At 41.1% G+C, this 21,252-nt stretch overlaps 1 protein-coding gene and 1 long non-coding RNA gene across 4 annotated transcripts in view; one reads left to right on the forward strand and one right to left on the reverse strand.

The window, feature by feature from the left end:
• The window catches only part of PAXIP1 (PAX interacting protein 1), a 33,877-nt gene extending 14,007 nt beyond the window's left edge, over positions 1 to 19,870 (reverse strand). Inside the window, exons 1-8 of one of the 2 annotated variants that reach the window (XM_066991439.1) lie at positions 19,643 to 19,870; positions 15,825 to 15,959; positions 13,902 to 13,945; positions 9,277 to 9,340; positions 8,171 to 8,284; positions 4,694 to 5,338; positions 1,469 to 2,192; positions 571 to 665 (exon numbers count right to left, since the gene is read on the reverse strand). In XM_066991439.1, coding sequence (XP_066847540.1) covers positions 571 to 665; positions 1,469 to 2,192; positions 4,694 to 5,338; positions 8,171 to 8,284; positions 9,277 to 9,340; positions 13,902 to 13,945; positions 15,825 to 15,959; positions 19,643 to 19,645 — 1,824 coding nt within the window. In that variant the 5' untranslated portion in view covers positions 19,646 to 19,870. Of the gene's footprint in view, positions 1 to 570; positions 666 to 1,468; positions 2,193 to 4,693; positions 5,339 to 8,170; positions 8,285 to 9,276; positions 9,341 to 13,901; positions 13,946 to 15,824; positions 15,960 to 19,399; positions 19,554 to 19,642 lie in introns of those variants that run through there. The other variant, XM_066991438.1, reaches the window with a different exon arrangement.
• A 634-nt stretch (positions 19,871 to 20,504) lies between these two features.
• The window catches only part of LOC125182615 (uncharacterized), a 6,193-nt gene continuing 5,445 nt past the window's right edge, over positions 20,505 to 21,252 (forward strand). For both annotated transcript variants that reach the window (XR_010829051.1, XR_010829052.1), the window contains exon 1: positions 20,505 to 21,252. This exon is cut by the window's right edge. This is a non-coding gene — a long non-coding RNA (uncharacterized lncRNA).

Here is a 21,252-nt window from a genome sequence, read left to right on the forward strand (position 1 = left end):
TTATGCAAAATTGTTGGGAAAATTCAACTATAAAATCCATCAGAAGTTTCTGAAGAACATCAAAGTCCTCTCATTTAGGAAAGGATACAATCAGATTTTTCTGAAAAATAGAAGTTGGCAAAAAAATAGAAATGCTCTATTCCTCCATCTTATTCACTCAGGTGGATACCTCACAGCCTACTAAATGCCAGAATTCTATGCAAAAAACAGTCTTTTAATGCAATTAAGTTAAAGATAGAAAGCAATGCTATATTACATTTGCTGTACTACAGTTGCCTGATCGAAAGCATAAATAGTTGGGAAACAGTTAATGTTATAGCTTTTTTAGTTAATGTTCTGGCTAAAGACCGAATTCAACCTGGCTGCACATCTGAAGCATTTACTACTTTTTCTAGTCAGCCTCAGTTGAATAATGTTTTTTTTCCTAGTCACAACACAAACATTAAATAAAATGATACCTAAAGAAAAGTGAACAGTGCCAAAATATTTCCAATTGTTCCTTTTAGGATTTAGTTACTGTGAGAGTAAGGTTATCATTGGTTTTTTTTTGGAAATACAGTAGAATCTTACCCGTTTCCAGGTCGCTAACAGCTGTTTATCAGACATCTGTTCTGGGTAATCAGCAATTGCAAAGACACAGCCCAGCAGGAAATATTCTTCTGGAACTGGAATAGTTTGGCACATAAAGGAACAGAAAATTAAAAACTTAAAGCTCTGAAGGGTTCATTTCAAAACATATTCACTCCACTCATCTTTCCTATTACCAAGTTATAAACTACATTTAATTTTGAAGCTAGCTTTTTCTTGGAGAAAACAGGATCCAAAATCTCAAAGCTGACAGCGATGTCTAAAGGCACAGTTTGGCCCACTATTTGTGGGGGAACTGGGGTCTTTTTTTTGTTTGCTTTGTTTTGCTGGAGGAAGAGCTGGGTAAAGGGGTAGGAGAAAGGGACACCAAAGGAAAACATAGGACACATCCTCCTTTACATAGATCACCTAGGAAGAGTCAAAACAATCAACAAGCTTTCAGTTCTACTAGAATGAGCAGAATTCAAAGTCATGCTGAACCCTCCTCATTAATTTACTACTATTTCCAAAACTTAACCTATCTTTCCAGTTGTTATCCCCTTTTTAAGCCTCCCCTTTCCCTTCTTTCAAAGGAAAAAAACCTATGCCATGCAGACACTAATGTTGTTCCCATAGCATAATTTATACGCTAGTGGGATAAAGCACACATTTGAACAGAAAAAGTTTTCAGTGCTCTCATGCTTTTCAGATTTCTGGACATCCTTATTTATAGCTTATACCTGTTAGCATAAAAAATAGTAGAACAGGTCCTGAGCTATAAATGGAGTTTTTAAGTCTTACAATGCCATACTGTAAATACAACACTATTTTTTGACATTCTAACCCAAATCCTGTCATGTCATTAGAGGTTTTCTCCAGGATCAGAGGCAGTATTACTAACTTTCTACTGCAGGATCATGCCCAAAAAGCGGCTGCTGTTGCAGTTGTGTCTGTTGCTGCTGGTGGTGTTGCTGCTGCTGGGTCGCGACCTGATGCTGTAGTGCTTGAGATGTCTGAGTTAAGTGCTGTGCTGCCTGGTTCTGCATCTGCTGCTGCTGATGCTGTTGGTGTAACCTCTGCAGGTGCTGCTGCTGTAATTGCTGCTGCTGAATCTGCTGCTGCTGATGCTGCAGCTGCTGTTGCTGGAGGTTCTGTTGCTGGAGGTGCTGCAACTGTTGCTGCTGGAGCTGCTGCTGCTGGAGCTGATGAAGCTGCTGTTGCAAAGCATGCTGCTGTTGGAACTGGAGCTGCTGCTGAGGACGGTGGAGCTGCTGTTGGGCGTGCAACTGCTGCTGTGGAAACTGAAGCTGCTGCTGTGCGAACTGGTGCTGCTGATGAACCTGCTGCTGCTGTTGTGGAAACTGGTGAGTCTGTTGCTGCTGGAAAGGCTGCTGGGAGATCTGGGGCTGTTGCTGCTGCTGCTGTTGTAGCTGCATAAGTTGTTGAGGTTGAAGATGTAAAAGAGGATGGTGCTGTTGCTGCTGTGCTTGATGTGTCTGCTGTAACAAATGTGTCTCTGGTGTTAGTTTCACTTGGCTAAACAGCACCGCGTTTGGATGTCCCTGTTGGCTATGATTTACTTGTTGTTCTAAACTTTTTGTAGGTGCTGAAAGTGATTGTAAGATCTAGAAAACAAAGATTAGTTTTGTAACCTTTTTGTTGTCATTCAGTTTTTAAAATATTTAAAGAACTACTGGGAAAATATCTCTCTTAAAAGAAAAGAACCTTATGCTTAAACACATGCTAAGATCAATGCAAATCCTCAAGTGCTAATAACTTTCTCAAAGTGAAAAGACAGGACTTGCACATAGAAAAGTGGAGCTACACACGACTCTTAATTAAATGCAATACACATTTTAAAAAATTTAAGACTGAAACCCATCCCTGTATTCTTGGTAATATGTTCAAATAGCACCAGGACTGTTAACACTGCATCAGTAATTGTATCGATCAACTCAATCAACTGCAATACTCATTTTACATCCCTGCTGGCACACTAACTTCAAAGTTTAGTTCCACAGTCTTGTTTTCTTTCACTTAAATATTGCTAATAATGCCTCCATTAATGAGTACTGTTCGAAACACGGAAGTTTAATTCAAGTTTTCATTCTCTTGACCCAATCCAGGGATATTCAGCCCTATTTTAAAAACTGAATCCCAAAATACAGCTCAGCGCTATGTTTTTGAGAATAATAAATTTTGTTTATGCTCGGTGCTGAAGTAACCTGGAATTTCATTTCATTTTTTGCTGTCTAATTCGCAAAGTGGACACTAAGACCCAAAGCTAACTAACTGTATCCTCTCCACATCAGATGTCCATCAGCTCTTCATCGCAGGTGACTCAAGGTCTTACAATGCACTTCCAAACATCTCAGGTTGCATATATGCAACTCTGATGTTGTTGGTATAGCGTATATTACAACCACGATTACCAATGCATCACCCATCACTGATCTCAAGTATAAACAGAGTATAAACATGTAATAACTAAAAATTAACAGACATAAAGAATGTCTCTGTGGCTCAGTATTCGGACAGATGATGTTGCTCAGTATTAGGAGGGACTACTTGTTGTTGCGAGTCCCAAAAGTCAAAATTACAGAAGCTGCAGGACAGATACTTCAAAACAAAGGGATACAACTTTCAGAAGTATCCTAGGGCTATATTCACATAGTGACTCTCAGCTGCAGACGCCTTATTACTGCAGACCTCACCATTCACTAGAGATCTCTGGTTCAACTTTCAAAGACGGCACCAAGACACGGAACCCACCCAGATCCGGTACCCAAAGCAGGATCCAAAATGCAGCTTAACCCAGCCAGGGGGAAGTTACAAGAAATACTGTGGCAGTGGTATTTCTCCCTCTAGGAGGCAGATCCACAGCTGTGAGAGCCAAAGCCTTTCTCCAAATGCTGGAGCTAGCACTGCAACTTATACAGCAGCCAGACAGGGTACTTGAAAGCAGTCCTTGTACACCATGGTCAGTCCCTTCTCTAAGAGATGCCTGGAGAACCAAGCCTAACCAAAGCACCACACCATCAACTGCCTTGTATCTCTATAAATACTTATGCAAAAATACTTCCATACGAGGCTACTAAAGAGTATTTCACAGCACAACGACTGCGTTGTGGGTGATGTGATGTTTAGGCGTGAAAGCACTGGCCAACCAACCAGGGTTTTGGCCATTCTGCTCATTCCTTACCCAAAAGTTTCAGTCTTTCAACAGTTCAAGGCACTGAGAAGAGGAACCTAAGACTCAGTTTCAAAATGAAGCCGGCATTTCCTTTTGATATAGGAAACAACCAACAATCCAACTGACTCTACTTTTTGCGTTTCTTTAGAGTACTTGCTGTAAGCTTGTACTCAGGCACCTTTGAAGGTTTTACCTTCAGATGAACATCCAAATAAATGCCCCAGTGTAATTATCTAAGTAAAAGTTGTGTCTAACATTTACCGGCACCTACTTCTCTCACATTGCCTTCCCGTAAACCTCTTAGGATTTTAATGCTGCACATAATGTTGGTGTGTGCTCGCTCGACTTTTAGTCTCTGCTAAAAATAAATTCAATACAAAAGCTACAATTATTTCAACTATGACTGACATAAAAAGTTGTAAGTTAGGACTTGTGCATCACAATCCTGGCTATGCTGTACCACAACTTAATGATGCCCAGCAGAACAGAACAGGATAGAACTGACCCTACTGGGAGCACAATCCATTTTACAGTTCGGTGTGTTTGTACCACTAATAATTCCTTGCGCTGAGTAAAAACCTTGAAGGCTACGAAATCAGGTTCTCTAAACTAACTAAATTACTTTAATCATTTTTTCCCCTTCTTATAAAGAAATCAATACTGAAACACCATGAAACTCTAAACCAAGCCACAGTGGAACATGGCTTTACTCTTTAACGTTTTTTCCACGCACATTCTTACTTCTATGAACCTGCTAGGAAAGAAGTTACTTATTATTATGAGGTTACCAATTTGGCTACATCTTCTAAGTAATGCAGAGAACTTTTACTCCTTTGCACATTCAGAGGACAGTAAAAGGAAACTTAAATTCTCGGACACATTAGCTCCTAATAAAAAGTCCAATATCTTATAAATGAAAAATCCAACACTTACATGTGCTACATTTGACGGTCTATTAATCTGCTGAATATCAGCACTATTAGTAATATTCCTTAACGTCCGCACTGCCGGGCTCCACGCAGCCATCATTTCTTGTCGATCAGAACTTTGGGCACCTTGGACCGAAGCCATCAAATTGCCTCTCATATCCGGAGGCAAGATATTCCCTGGCACTGGCGGGACATTGGCACACAAATTAATTAACCCGGAGTCCTTCCCTTGAGGCAACCTACGCTTTGCTGTGGATGCCTGGGGAACTTCAGCTGGCGTCCAATTCAAATTCCTCTCTTGCTTTTCCGGAGAAGAATCTGAAGAATCATCAAACATCAGTTCCCCTTTTGCCTTATCAGCAGTAGTAGATTTTGGCGAGAAAACTTGATCACCCAAAGGTGACCCTTCTCGAGAAGATGCTGGGCTTGATAATTTCTCATCAGTACTGGCTTCATTTTGAGAATCTTGCTCTTCATTTTCTGCTTCTTCCTCCTCTTCCTCCTCCTCCTCTTCCTCTTCCTCGTATATAATTAAGCGAGGATGATAAGGAGTCTCTTCTTTTCGAGACTTATCAGCTACAGAATCCAGTACCCAGTCTGGTGTCACAATTTTAATGACGTCATGTTTACAAGCACATTCGTATTTCTCCTACGAAAAAAGATAAAAACGATCAATTTAAAGACAAAAACAAAGAACAAACAAAAAACACGGCACCCTAGCTTTTGGAGGGGCTCAGCTAGAGCATGGACAAGCAGATTGCAAGAGATTGTTGTTCAATGACGAACTGCTCTCTTCCAGAACCAACAGGACAGACCACGCTACTGGTGCCACAGGTTCAAACTGATTTAAACAAGATCCACATTTACCATATGATGGACTCAGGAGGCACAAATGCAGAAGACAAAGTCTTCACTTGCAAAACACCATTACCCAAATTCTTCTAAAACTTAAGGATTCAGAAAGATATTTGGTCCTGAGAAAGTTTTTCAGAACACCAGCAGGAATGTCATAGTAAATACTCAGACGCAGCTGCTCTCAAGGTGGACATAAAGGTGAGCCTCGATACATTCCGGCTTGCTCCACTGAAGTATAAAGCATCATGAAAAAGCATTCAGGGAAAATGAGAATTTCACAATAAAGCAAAGATGAATATTCAAGAGCTGATCGCTGAAAGAATGAATTTCAGCAGGAATATACATCAGGAAACAGTAGGGTACTTCCCATACACCTGCCCAGAAGTTGCAAACCCTAATGTTGCCCTCAACTTGGAAGTTACATTTCTGTCCTCATATTAGCTAAATCCATTTTACTAAAAGGTTACTAAGAGGTTATGATATTGACAAGGTAGAAAATGTTATCCCTCCCATCCTCCTTACCATTTCACCATTTGATGATGTACAGAAATATGGGAACTTCTCTACTTCCTTTCCTAACTGAGCAGAAGTACACACAGGTTGAGCGTTCCATTTATTCAAATGTCTTCTTTGATACAAACTCCTCACAAATATTAAAATAGTGAAAAAACTTTCAGCATAAGATTTGAAACTAATTTCAGGATCTAATATTTGAGAGCGATTGAGCTGGGATTTTCTTTGTATGTCAGACAATATAAATTAAAAACCAGAGCATTCAGAGGAAATTAATTTCATTTAATGATTCTCTGGAGTTATTTCCTACAATGAAACTGTCATTCATACACAATAAAGAGATTACAGACGAAACCAAGTTTATTTGCAGATATGAATTTTCATTCTTTTTTTGTGGCGAGAATTATTAAGAATCTTGTTTTATCATCTTGTGTTTAGTCAAAGCAATCATTTAAGTTTTCGCTAGTGTCAAAACTCTTCTCATTACAAACTGCTGCAGGTTCCTTTGTAGTATTATGTCAGAACAGCAGGCACAGATGTATTTTAAGTAATCATCCTATAAATCTGTCCCCGTTCAATGATTATGGAAATTAAACAAGATATTTATTTCGTTCTAAAGATATGAAATGCTACTGTGTTTTCCTCCATTCAAGTGGCAAACTTAAGAAAGTATCCTTTGTTCTTAAAAGCTTATACATTTAAGAAGTGTTGCCTTAAATCATACCATCGCCTATTAAAACTGTATCTTACTTAGCAAAGCTCTTCAATCAAGCATTACATTTTGTTGTGGCAGAGACAACAACTAGAATGGTGTTCAATACATACTTTTAGCTTCCACCGAAGAAAAATCTTGTCTTTAAGCAAAAATAAATAAATAAAAAGTTCTTATTTAAAGTTTTACATGAAACAAGGAAGAAAAAGCAAGCATTTCCCATGCCTGCACTGTCCAAGCAACCTTCTCTTCTCCCAGTAATTTCCTCTTCTTCAGCACATTTCTGTTTTTTAGAATAAATCTATTCCAAAGCACTTTCCTACGTATTCCACACACGAGTTTAATGACATCCCACTACCCATATGTTTTTCTCCATCTTAATATTAGATGGTTTACATTAGCTTAGAAATACTAAAAGGGTTGTTGGCGAAACAGAAACACATTAAATTTGTATGAAATAATATTGGAAACTTGACAAAATTTTACATATTAATCTAAGGAGGTATTATATAGATGTTAGAGCTACTCAGTCAAATAATTGAAAATGCTCTCGCGTTATTAAAGGACAAAAAAGAAAACAAAAAACCGAAAACTCGCTCCATCCACTGCATTGACCAGAAAAATCCAAGCAAATTTTTGTTAAGTGAGCTTCAATTTAAGTATTTTTAGTGAAACCAGACTAAATCAATTGCAAATGTATTTCTTCTTCATGAGATGACTACCTGAACACACCAGGAAGTTTCAGTAGTATTATAACCAATCACTACAGTACCGAAGCCTGTTCTTATGGGCTCGGTGCTGCCTTCAGCCAGCTACCTAAGCTTTCTGATTCAGTTTCTCTATTTGTAGAAAGTCAGCAACATTTGATTTCCTAAAAGGGAGTGTTTTGAAGCATGACTACTTTATCAATCAGAACTTGTGCAGGAATGCTGTGCACTGTTTATCCTACCATCTCTCTTTAAGAGGAAAGAGTTGAGGGACTTGAGAGTTATCTTTAATTCCTTTCCCCATGTAACATCTAAGGCATTTTACTCGATTTTTCAATTCTGTAGCTTTCATTTTTCTTCCTTGATTCTAGCTACAGATAAACAAACCACAATCATTCATGATTATGATATGTCAAATTAGTTTAGGACAAACAGAATAAAGAATACACTTTATTCAACCAGACATACAGATAACAACATGAAATTGGACATATTTTGAATTAATGAGGCTTAAAGCCATGCAAAAAATAAACACCAACTGATTAACTGCAACGCGTAATTGTGGTGAATTTAACTGTTCAAGTCTAACAAACAAGCTTAAGGATCTTAACTTCATGGAGAAGGAACATTTTGGATTATCCAAAAGCAAATGGTGGCTACACCAAGAAGAATTGTACACATAATAAACTCTTACCCCCTTCGGCTCAGGCACAATCAAATGAGTACACTTCTTATTTAGGCTCAGCTGGCAATTCCCTCCATAAAAAGTAATCAAAGCCCACAGCGTGCTTCGGTCTTCAGATGAAACCTAAGAGGAAGGTAAATAGGTCTCTTACGTCTGTGAACAAGCTGCCTCCACTCAAAGAATTTTAGTACAATTCCTGACATAGCACTTTCAAATCTGGCTAATACATTACCCATCACTTTCAAGTACCAAATTAACGTGGAAGTTACAAGGAAAAAAGGGTGACAAAGACAACAAAAAGACATTAAGCAATCATTTTAACCTGTACAGAGAAGCAAATGTCCTTCACTTCTGTAAAAACTCAACACTAGGACATCACCTTTCACAAGAAGTAGAAGTTAGTGATCAAGCAAACACGATTTATTCGTTACCTTAGGCGACCTGTTTAGATTCATTCAACAGAATTTGACAAGCAGACCAAATTACTAGCCTACGTAAACACATCAAGTGTTTATTTCTAACAACTCGTGTTCAGCCCTGCCAAGAAAGCCATGTGTGTTTAAGCCATTAACATTCAGATTTAATGACTGCATTACAGAATGATTTGTTAAGAGGTCTACAGCACACATGCACACCACTAGCACCTGGCTCCTGATCCTGTTCATCCACACACACACAAAGATCATCAGACTACTCACAGATCTACAGAGCTGTGAACGAACACAAGCCACTGAAGCCATTTCCACTTATTTTACTCACTGACAACCCTGTTAAGGTTTCAGCATGTAAGCAGGTACAGCATGTTCACTGAATATTGTTAAGGAGCAAAGATTTCATACTCCACTGTGCTCTTCATTTTAGAATCACCATGCTGCTGGTGATAAATAAATTCAAGATACATTGCTGATTCAAATTTCAGTTCAGTTTCAAATGCTTGAGTCTTCATTTTCAGTGAAAAACTATTTTCCAGTGAACAGTTGTTTTAGGTGATAACTCGCCTAACACACAAGGAAAAAAGTCACATTACAACAGAAAAACTGATCCCTGTCCTCAGAAAAACAAAGCATCACACAGTTTGTACGCTGAGGTAGACTGAAACATGGTTCACTTCTTACCTGAGAGAGACAGGCAGTGACTCCAAAAAAGACCTGACATGATTCCGGAGAGAAGCCATTTACGCTGAAAAGCAGGTGTCAAGGATGCAAAATAAGCTAAACAGAAGTTTCCTGGGGGATACTGGAAGAAAATCAACTATTGTGCATAGTACCTCTCTGGTATTATCAAGTATTTTTAAAAGCACATGTATTATTTACGATTCAAGTTGTACATACCAGAAAAAAAAAGTATAAAGTGGATCAGGACACCTGAGCCATTATGACCAATTTTGGTTAACATTACAAACTTTTCTCTTCCTAGAACATCTTCACCTATCCCAGGATGCTTACCACAGGAAGTAGGCTGGGGAGGTTTAGGTGGGATATTAGGAAAAATTTCTTCACCGAAAGGGTTTTGAAGTATTTTAACAGGCTGCCTAGGGAAGTGGTTGAGTCACCATCCCTGGAGGGCATCAAAAAATGTGTAAATGTAGAGCTTAGGGACATGGTTTAATGGTGGACTTGGCAGTACTAGGTTAAAGGTTGGACCAGATGATCTTAGAGGTCTTTTCTAACCTGAATTCTCTGATTCTAAGTAAAGCTTACAGGAGTCAATCCATTAGCAAGAGCTTCCTTCCATTATCAGTCAGTGCTTATCTTCCATACCTAGAAGCACAGGAGAATCCAGGGAAGAAAGTTTCGTTACAGTCAGCAACGGACAAAACAGAATGAACATGGCGCACAAGAAAAATTTACCATTGTTTTCTGGAATTAAAGTTGAACACCTGTGAAGTTTTAGAGAGATTATCTAAGAACAGCAGCAGGCAGGTCACTCGCTATAAGAAAGTACCAAATATACCCCCATCTAATTTTTCTCCTACCAAGGTATAACACTGGAAATAAAGTTGGCCAGGCAACAGATTCAGATGGAAAAAAAAAAACTAGGTGCTACTGTGAATCACAAACTGAAAAAAAAAACATCACACTGGGATGTAAAAACAGAAACACAGCCTGAAAGTAACGTGCAGTTTTCCACCATACTTTCAACACTCAACAAGATCTCTGACAGCAATGCATATTTGTTTTCAGATGCTTGAAAGAGATGTATAAATGAAGCAGTATGTGAAAAGAGCAATGAGGTATTTTTTTTTTTTTTCTACAGACCTAGTAAACATGACTTATGAGAGGGAACTGAAAGAACCAGAATCGATGGGCTTAAGTAGTTAACATCTTCAAGTCCATAAAAGGCTGCCGAATGAAAAGAGAATTCTCTGTTCGGTGTCTCAAATAAAGCAAAACGGGGTTAGACAGCAGCATGGTATTGAGCTTAAACTCTAGCAATACAACAGTGAGGCACTGTAAGATGAATGGGGAAGAATAAGAAATAAGTTTCCATTATGGGAGACTGATGAAATAGAAGAGTGGTCTGACAGAAGCGACATGACAGACAGACCAGCCGACTTCTGTGACCTTTTTGCCTCTTCTACACTTTCACATGGTTTTGTGTTTAAGATACACGCATAATTCCTTGGAAAAAATGACTACAGAAACAGTTGTGCATCGTGTTACTGTGCAGCTGCATACTGAGACTTTAGTCAAACAAAATTACCCTCCCTATGCTGCTGACAGGAGCACCAGCAATAGTTAAACTTTGAGATCCACACAGAAAGCTGACAACAAAGCCCAGGACACGTTAAAACTTCAGAACAGATTACTGCCATTATCCAGAGTGCTCCAAATCCAAAGAATGCCTTGAAACTCACTGCATGTCTTAGTATTTCATCTCAGGCAGTTTCAGCACTGCATCTTTCAGCAGCGCACGGTTGCCCACCCCTTGCCTTATCACCTGCTGCTAGCACTTAGAGCAGCAACAACTCAGTACCTAACTTGCAAGAGGTCCATTAAAAGCAGGAATTATATAGGCCATCTTAGAACAGTCAGAAGCAGCAAAACAGTGTTCCGAGTGGATCTGGAAAACAAAACAGAGTGAACGCAACAAAGCTCACTTCTTTTTTCCTCAGTAACAGACAGAAATGCTCTGATCGCCCCTCTCCTTTCATCTGTACAAGACCAGGGAAGAATAAACCTGCCTCACTTGTGCTTTTGCTGCCCTCTTTATGATATTATAACTGAAGTTTTCACACACAAGACTGCGATTTCTTCTCCTCCAAGATTCGTTTTTCTGTTACTTCCCTTCAACAGCAGTTTAGTCAGATTTTGCTGACAGCACCTCGCAGTGAACAGAGCACTCTGCTTTCTCAAGTCCCCCCGGTGAAAATAACTTTTAGAGTGGAAAGTTAAAATGTATTTATAAGGAACAGACAAAATTATTGGGCTTTTATCCTGTATTAACTTTTTCTACATAGACAAATGCCAAGGAAGTAAGTACTGAAACTGGTATGCAAACAAAGTCTTTGCTCTTGCTGCATCCATGTATTTAATTGACTAAAGATATTTCTAGGACTTGCTTCTTCAGTAAATTCAGTATTTTGAGTATTACTCCAAATTAAAACATAAACAGAAGACTAAAGTGCAGAATCTCAAAGCCCTGCCAAAAGAGAGCCCAAAAGCAATCAACCAGAAAAAAAGCTAACAGAAATAACTACTCCATTTTTTTCATTATTGCAGTACCTAAAACCCTAATGAAAGGCCGGATGCCACTGCGCTAGAAGCCATAAAGAGACTGAAACAGAACAATGTTAAGACTTAACAACCCATTTTAGTGAGCACTATAAGGCTCTGAATATAATCCCAAACCACCAGGTTCTAAGGACATGAAGGGCCAGAAATAAAGGCAAACGTCCAAGTACACATTTATTGCCGACAGGTGTACAAAGCCCTCTCCTTCCACGCACCCCAAGAATATGATACGACTGAGACGTGGGCTTTTCCTTTGGCCATCCGTATATAACCACAATAAAACTTCCTAAGCAACAGCCATTCAGGGCTGCATTCCCACATTTACTGCTACAATTTGGTTATGGACTGCATCGCTCAGTAGTTTTTATCTGTTCCTTTCTCTTCTGAGTATGTAATAACGTCAGCACTTTCAAAAACATCCTTTTACAGACACCTGGTTTCAAATGGAAGACTTATTTCCTAATAGTGCAACTTCTCTATGGGAGAAAAGAACACCAACAACACAACACTAGATTACACAAGTATGAGAAAGTAGCTAATTTCGAGTTTGTTTGCTTGTTTTTTTTCCAAAACAGCCCTAACGAACAGGGAGGACAGGGCTTACATTGACATAAACAACTGTACGCTGCAAACCTGATAAGGATGGGCTGATAAACACATTTTTTATTTCTAAATGCAAAACACTAAAAAATCACCAGCTTAAACCACATCACAACAATCCATTTATTTCAAATGTAGAAGTAGTTCTGCTATTTGGGGTTTTGACATGTAACGTTTGGTGCATCTTTTCCGTTTGGAAGCCAAGTCATTTACAGAAAACTTTCTTCTCCTTAGGTCAGATGGTTGTCCATGACTATGGCAAGTGTTTCATGCTAACTGGTGAAACCTATTTGACATGTTGATTGTTACAGTTAAAACCCCAGTAAAGACCTCAATACATTTTTTTTTTCTTCTGATTGATTCAATGCTTTCCTTTCCTACAGCTCACTCTCTGAGGTGAATTCTCTTGGGGATGTAGACAATACACAGAGTATCTCCAAAACAGACGAGACACAGTGAGATGCAAAGGCATGTATCTTGAAATACTAAGCATAAAACTTCAATCATAAATGACTGAGACAAATTAAGACCTGAATTCCCAACATGAACACCTGGATTTTTGGTTACACCACCTCGTTTTCCATTATGGACACCACCACCACTATCCTTCCAAAATGAGTTCTCCTGTCTGAGAGCATCCCTCCCTAGGCTTGGCACTGTTCAGTGCAATCATCTGCTGGTATCTGTACGGGAACGTACTGCTCTGCTCCAGCTTCTCCATATACATAATCTTTATCATGAATGGTCTGAGGTAAAAAATGCATGAGTTTCTTTCTCTAACAACAGCCACTGTCATCATGTCTGTGATCCAAAGAAAAAACTGTAAAATGGTAAAATGGACTACACCATCCATATGCAAGAATATGAGCTCCAAACAAGTTAAACATAAATCTAACCAAAATGAACAACAAGGGTCTGCAAAAGGCAAGGACAGACTACTCCAATAACAGGAATATTCCCCCTATTCGTTAACAAAGTGTTATTTATAATACAGAGTATGGATATGAGTTATTGTGTGCTTCTTCTCTCCTTCATTTTGTTTCTCAAAAAGGCAGTAAATAGGCCATTCCACTCAGAACTAACATTTGCCCCCTTACTGAATGCCAGTATTTTTCCTGGATCCTCACAGTTAATTATCAACTTCCAGCTAAAATGGCTGAGTCCATGTGATGACAATTTTCTTGCAAGTGCTTATTAAGCAGCCAAAATAGCCCAAGGGAGAGGAAAAGTGAAGTAAAACAAAGAAGTTCTAAGCACGTTACGATCCTAGAAGGCAACACACATCCTATCATTTTAAAAATGTAAGATGCACATACATGTACATACATGTGTCTTTAATGACTGGATGGAAACACATTTTAACACATTTCCTACAAAATTTCATCAAATTTGAACTTAAAGGATACGGCAGAAGAGCTCCACAGCGAACAGACAAAGTCACCCAGGAAGGCTGAAAAATAAAAGCCGTAAGATGTTAAAAAACTCTGTCTGCATGAATGAAATGTGAGTTAATGTCTAAGTTTGTACTACATCTAGTTTGAATATACATCTCTCAGCTTTAAAGTCTAAGTGCTTTACAGACAGTTTACTAACGCCTTTATGAAAGAACTGTTCTGATTGATTTGTAAACGTTAAAAAAGACTTCTCAAAGATCATGTAGTAATATGGGAACATTTTTCTTGTCCTTCTATTATTCCTTGAACACTATTTACGGTATTTATTCACCTGCTCTCCTTTTTAAGTTCTCCCTGCTCTAAAAAAAAAAACAAAACAACAACCAACATCCCCTACCTTACACTCATGACCAAGGAGTGAGGAACCATAACCTTACACAGGAAGGGGTCTCCTACAGCTTAGAAGTGAGAAGGGGGAAGGAGCGATGTCACATTCAGTATGACATGATTTTTCCTCCGAAAAACAAATATATACATATAAACATATATACACACACGTGCATATATTGTGGTAACCATGTTTATGGTGCCCCAGTTTCTGCTATTCTCTCTCCCTTAGAAAAAAAAGGTATTAGAAAATAATATTCAACTTTGCCAAAAAAAAAAAAGAGGTTTTTCTCCCTCATATTTTTCTCTTCCTTATTCTCCATCCCTTTTCTTTCTGTAGCAAGCTACCTTTGCCTCTGACTCCCACTCCCTCGATACTAAGTCTAATCTTCTTGGTTATAGATCACGCTGTGATGTTTTCATGTCCAACTACGTGACATCACTGAAAGACCTGCTGTCTTTTTTTGGCAAACGAAAGAAAATTTAGTTAGAAGTACTCCAAAAGAAAATTAAATTGTTTAAGTAAAAGGCATTTGACAGCAGAAGGCACTGCTAGGACACCGATGCCCTCCCTTCCCACGAGAGTGGCTGCAGTCTTGTTGTTTGTAAGACTGAAATTGTACCACAAAACACTTTATAAGGGGAAGATATTAAAAATAGGAGCTAAGCTTAAAATTAATCAGCACACCCACTATAACCATAAGGTCTCTAGCTAAGCACCCTTTATTTTTTGGAATCTGTTAATTCATACTTCTACACTGCCAGACGAACTCTCATGCTACAAGCCATCAGAATTCACTACTGTCACCTGCAACCATATGGACAAAATAATCCAAAACCACGTACTGGCAGAGAAATAATAATGATTTTTTTAATCGCTCACGACTTGCAGAACAAGCAGCTCACATTTTCAAATATGAAGCTTGTAAACTTTCACTGGAAAAACAAAATACCAATAATTTCAGTGTGAAAAAAAAAGAAAAAAGCCAAAAGGCACGAAAAAAATAAAACAGAGGGAAAAAAGTTATTTTTCTAAGAGCTTCTATTGTTTAAAATTAACACCATACACATAAGCAGAATCCAGTAAACGACTCTGCACCTCACCAATTATGTGTTAAAAAAAGAGAGACAAAAAAAATCAATTATTATTTACTTCACAAAGTTTTTGTTTTTTTTTTTTTTTTTTGCATTGCCAGAAACTTATAGGAACTTTCCCATCAGAAACAGCTCTGAAGTCAAGCTGAACAGGCCACGATCCCACAGAAGATTGAAGGAGGAATTGCCAGGCAGGAGAAAACACCAGGGAATGGAGACACACACACTCAACAGTAAAACGAACAAAGTATGGAGAGATAACAGAGTAATGAGAGAGAGAAAGGAGAGGACAGAATTGTAACAGACATTTGTAACTCAGCATAAAAGTTCATGAAACAAGAAAAAAAATGTTAAAGATACATTTCCTTTGGACATTATCTAAAGAGGAATACTTTGTGTTATAATGAGGTATCTGTGTCAGGACTTAACAGATGTGCTGGCTGAGCCGCTCACCTTTACCACCGGGAGATCGAAAACTTCACGAGACTCTCCAACCTCTGGATTGTCCCCGTCTTCCGAAATAATATGAGAAGCAAGTGCATTGTAAGAAACCTCCTTTGCCTTCCCAGCCTTCAGAAGCTGAATAACCTAAACCCGAAAGAGAACAGGGAGAAGCAAACAATTATTATCACCTTTATTTGAGAAAAACAATAAAGAGAGAAGACACGTTAGTCTTTTAGATAGAGGAACGAGTACAGGCTTCTCGTTCTGTACAAGCAGACAGCACTCTTTGTGGTTGGCAAAGCATCCCTTTTAAACCTTGATTTCCAACAGTTTGCAACTCTGCCACATTTTAATGACTGAAGCTGAAGTTTTACTTTCCAAAGTAATTCAGGCTGGCATAGAAATGTGGTGTTTTCAACATTTTTCCAAAATACATATTCCTTCAAAACCTATTCTTTCTCAGGCAGACTAAGAAATCCTGCATTTGATTTTCCAGTTGTTAGCTTCAGAAGCCTTTGAATGAACATTGAGCAAAGTACGGAAAGGCAAAGTTACTGAGTCAGTAGCTATGGAAGCAACAGGTGAAAAAAAAGCAAAAAGGCAACCACACATTAAAAAAATGGATATTAGAAGGATTTGCAAGAAAAGAAAAAAAAAACTAACCACTGTCCTTAGAAGGGGCAACTTCTAATAAAGGGCTGCTACACTGGGAAAAGAATTGATAGAGGATTAAGAGTATTTCAATATCAGAACATGCAAAACCTCTTACAACTTACAAAGCACATCTTATTCCCGTTTTTGAAAGGCCAATGCAGAAAATGTTGATTTAAATGTTATCATTCTCTCAACTCAGTCGTAGAGATCTGTGCGATGAATCCAGCCCTGTCCATACCAAACGGGACTCACTTGTATGGGAATAAAAGTAGCACAGAAGGTGGGGGGGTGGGGTGGAAGAGGAGAAAAACGTTCAAAATAAAAGTCTAGAGTTCAAATACTGAAAATGCCAGTTAAGATTATTCTTTCCTTTTATTATTCAGAAATTAGTAGCTTTAATACGGGTAAAACTTTACTACTGGTGCTGCAATTCTGACAGGAAACAAATCAAGATAAAGTGCTTGAAAATAGTAGAAACTGAACAACATCCCCAAGGAACGGGACACAAGCTGGTTGTCCTGTACAGCTCTCCCCAAGTCCCCTTTGCCTGTCTATTTATGGGAAGGCCAAAAAGAGAACGGAATGAAAGCTCAGCATCCCAACCTGACAGCATGAGGAAGAAGTTGCAGCTAATGAAGCAGAAATAGGATTTTTTTTTAATATCAAAACAATGCTGCAAAGAGCTGCTGCAAAGAGTTGCTCATGCAAAAAGTTCTGCCAGCATCAGGCTGCAAGTCTAAACACCGTAACTGTGACGGAATGATAGAGCCCCATGATTAAAGTGGTTCAGAAAAGACTTTTAGTAACATGGCTTATGTCAGCTTCAAAACTCTTCCCAGAGCACGTGGCTTCTTCAGCTGAAGTAGTGGCAAAGCTGTGAAGCTGTACTGAAAGATCTTCCCTGTGTAAGTGCTTGCATACCGACCGCTGTAACCAGTCAATAAAATGCAGACAAGCCCTGATATGGTCCCGCACCTCAGATGCCAGCTTAAACCCATGAAGCACATCTCCATTTTTTGGGCATATTAATTCCCTCTTCCTTATCTCCCACTAAACCTTGAGTTAGAAGAAACAGGAAGACTTTGAGTCTTTGAAGTAAGGCAACAGTGATAAAATAATAATAATAAAATGAGATAACCAGAAGCCAAATATCCTGCTCAAAGTCCTTATACTACAAGGCGTTATTTTCTCTCTCTCTCTGATATTGATTTTAACCAGTACGACCAAAGCTCAATGGTTTGGCTTTACGTCTTTTAGGAAAGCAGGGAAAGCATTTTTAAAAAGAAATAATACTAATAGCTGACATCTAGTTATCGCCTCCTGTCAGGTGAGAACAGCCAAGTGCACATCCCAGAGGAACGGACTCAGACGAGTGCCAGCAGCCCGGCTCTCCCTCGTTTGCCAAAGAACATCCAGGCACGATTCCAGACTTTTGTTTCCCTTCTAGTTTACGCTGCATATGTTTTAACAGGTAGTGAGTATGCTGATATTCACCTGAATATCTTATGGTTTGGGTTTTTTCTTTCTTACTCTTGGATTTGTTTCGATTAGAGTGCTCGCTTGTGCTGGGCCTGTTTCAGTGTTTGTTACGATAGCTGGTCTTTGGAGAAAACATTTAGAAACAAGCTGCTCAAAGCGTGCTTATCCCCAAAAGCTGAAGGAGAAGATCTCTTTTCAAACCCAACCTATCACCCATTGGTATAAAAAAAAAGTAAAAACTTCAAATATACATAGTTTTTATAAAAACTATCAAGACCACAGTCAACCTGGAACCCAGAAAAGCCATCCACAAATGGTTGAGAATTTTGCGTGCTTGATCAGAGCAAACTGGAGCCTCGTGACAATGACATTAAGTGCTATGAAGAATGAAACTTCACATGTGAAAACTTGCTTAAAGGAAAGCTTGGTTACTCACTCTGTGGCAATGCTGCTGACTGTCTCGCTGTGTCAACACAAACCTAACGAGGTGCCTTTTGGGACGCTATTTATGTAAAAACTGGTATACCAGAGCCCCAATGCTATTTGCAGTCATCTTTCTATACATAACAATGTTGCTGCTATAGCTTTAGATACAGTTGTTGTTACTCACATTTCCAAATATTTCACGTCTAAGGACTTAGGGTTGGTTTTTTTTTTCCTGTTTAAGTACGGCTCGGGGCTGTTTTTAACGTATAACCCCGTTGTTTTGGGGACAAAAAACAACTCATCAGGTCAGTGACAGGACAGGAGCTGAAGGACCCCGGTGCCCAACACCGACTGGAGCACAGCACCCAGGGCAGAAACCACTTTTAATTTCCCTCTGGAACCCCTTCACACCCCGCCGCGGCCCAAAGGCACCACCAACACTTACACGAGCGGACAAAACACAAAAACTTTTATTTATTTCCCACACAACCCAACGCGACGGGCGCTCCCCACAAAGGCCCAGGGGAGCCGTTCTCCCCCTCAGGCGCGGACCCGCACCACAGACGGGGGTGAAGGCGGGCGGGGCGCTGACGGGAGGCGGCCGTGCGGGCGGTGTGGTGCGCCCCGGGGGGGGGGACGGGGACGCCCCCGTTCCCCCGCCGCCCCGGCCCCGTCTCCCGCAGGAAGTCCCTCTGCCCGCCCCTCCTCCGCTCGCAGGGCTGCCACGGGGCCTGCGCCGCCGGCCCAAGGCTCCCATGGCGGTGGCGGGATGGCGGCGGGAACGGCCGTTAACGGACGTCCCCCCCCCCCCCCCACAACGGTCCCTGAGGGGAGGCGGGAGCGCGCCCCCCCCCCCCCCCCCCCCCCCCACGTCCCTCTCCCCCCCTCCCCCCTCCCCTCGGGGTGCGGCGCGCGAGCCTCGAGCCCGCGCGAGGGGGGCTGGAAGGTTCCATTCTGCCCCCCCCACAAAGCGGGGGGGGGGTTACAGCAAACCGGTGCTGGAGCGGGGAAGGGGGAGCCGGTACCTTCGGGTCGATGTCCCCCACGGTGAAGAACTTGACGTCTTTGAACATATCCTCCGGGACTTTCAGCTCGTCCTCGTCCGCCGACATGGTGCCGGCCGTCGGAGCCGACGCCGCCGCGACCCCCCCCCCCCCCCCCGCGCGCCGTCCCCGTGAGGAGCCCTGCGGGGCCCGGGTCTCCCTCACGGCGCGTCCCCTCCCCCCGCCGCCGAACCGCGCGAGCAAGGCGCGCGCTGCGGGACGCACCATCCCCCGCCGGGACGTAGGGGGGGCGAGGGGGGGAGGGGAGAGCCGGTTCGTCAGGGCGGCTCCCCCCTCCCGAGCCGCGACCCCTTCTGCGGCAGGGCGCCGTCCGCTGCCGTTCCGCCGCCGCTACCTCCGCTCCTCCTCCCGTCTCCGAACCGTCCCGGGATGCGCTATCCGGGCCGGGCTGTCCCCCCCCACGTTACGGAACGCGATGGACTCGCCCGCAACGACAGAGGCGGGCAGCGGGGATACCCGGACCCGCCCATCAGCGAGCGGGCGACGGGGGGGGTGGGGGGGGAAGGGAGCGCGCCGCCATCTAACCACGCCCCCGCGGGCGCCGAGGCCACGCCCCTCCCCTAGGCCACGCCCCCCCGCGGGAGGGCCGTTACGGGCCCCTCAGCGGGGCTGAGGGGAGGGAGCGGGCGCTCGGAGTGCTGAGGGCGCAGTTCCGTTCCTGACGGGATTCGGTGTAAATCCAGTCTGCACAATATGTATTCTAGCATCCAACTCATTAATAAAGATTCTTAATACTACCTAAACGGGACTTTTTCCATCCAAAGCCTTCTCAGAGAACCTATGTTGATACTAAACCATTCGAACCCAGAGGGGGGTGCGTGTTAACTAACATTAACTGGTCAGAAAATTGAAATTACTGCCCTTTATAGTCATCAGAGCACTTTCAGAGCCTCTCATCTGGCATATTTTACACATCCGTGCATTAACGTGCATAAATCTCACTTCCCCCACCCCTCATATGCTTTCCAAAGAAGTTTTGGACACCTCGTACTACGGAATCAAAGAATGGCTTGGGTTGGAAGGGACCTCAAAGATCATCTAGTTCCTATAGACAATATTTCCCTCCCATACCGAAGAGCAATGCTGTGAGATGGCATCAAAAGGCTTGCTGAAATAAAAGCACTGGACCTCTATTGTTGGGGTCCTACCTACAATGCCTTTCCCAGGAGAAAATTAGATGTATTTAACCTGATTTATTCTTGAAACATACCTGCTAGAAACTAATAGTCTGTTTGCAAATAATTTATTATTTATCTGTTATTTTTCTAAGAGTTGAAGTGAATTTTAAACTGTACAAGTTCCTGGCTTCCTTTTTATCCTTTTTCAAGGAATTAATTTTATTTGCCTTTCTTCTGTTTTCTTGGATCTTCACATGACATCTACCCCTTTCTGCTCCAGCTAAGTAAGAAACACCCAATCTATCAAAGTTTGCTCTGACCATTTCTTTTCTTGTTTCAGAAAGAGATCTTATTCTTCGGTTGTAGGTTTTACTTTATTATCTTGCTGGTTACCATTTACTTTTTTAGTGAAAACTGGGGTAAAAAGCCATTAAACTTCTATAGGATACACCTTTTTCATAGTACAGGAAAAAGTAGAAATAACCATCTGCTCTGAAATCTCAGCCTATCCCCTTCACCCAGTAATTCATATTCTCATCTCACTTTCTATCTTTCCTAGTAACCGACTCTTGTTTAGGTGAATTTTCTTCTGCCCCAAGTATTTTCCTGGACTGTCTTTGAAAAACACTTCCCTGAGTGTGGAAGAACACAGTGACCTAATAATTATAATCATGTTCTTTGGAACAGCTCGTCCTT

This window comes from Anser cygnoides, chromosome 2, assembly GCF_040182565.1.
Source record: "Anser cygnoides isolate HZ-2024a breed goose chromosome 2, Taihu_goose_T2T_genome, whole genome shotgun sequence".
NCBI classification, from domain to species: Eukaryota; Metazoa; Chordata; class Aves; order Anseriformes; family Anatidae; genus Anser; species Anser cygnoides.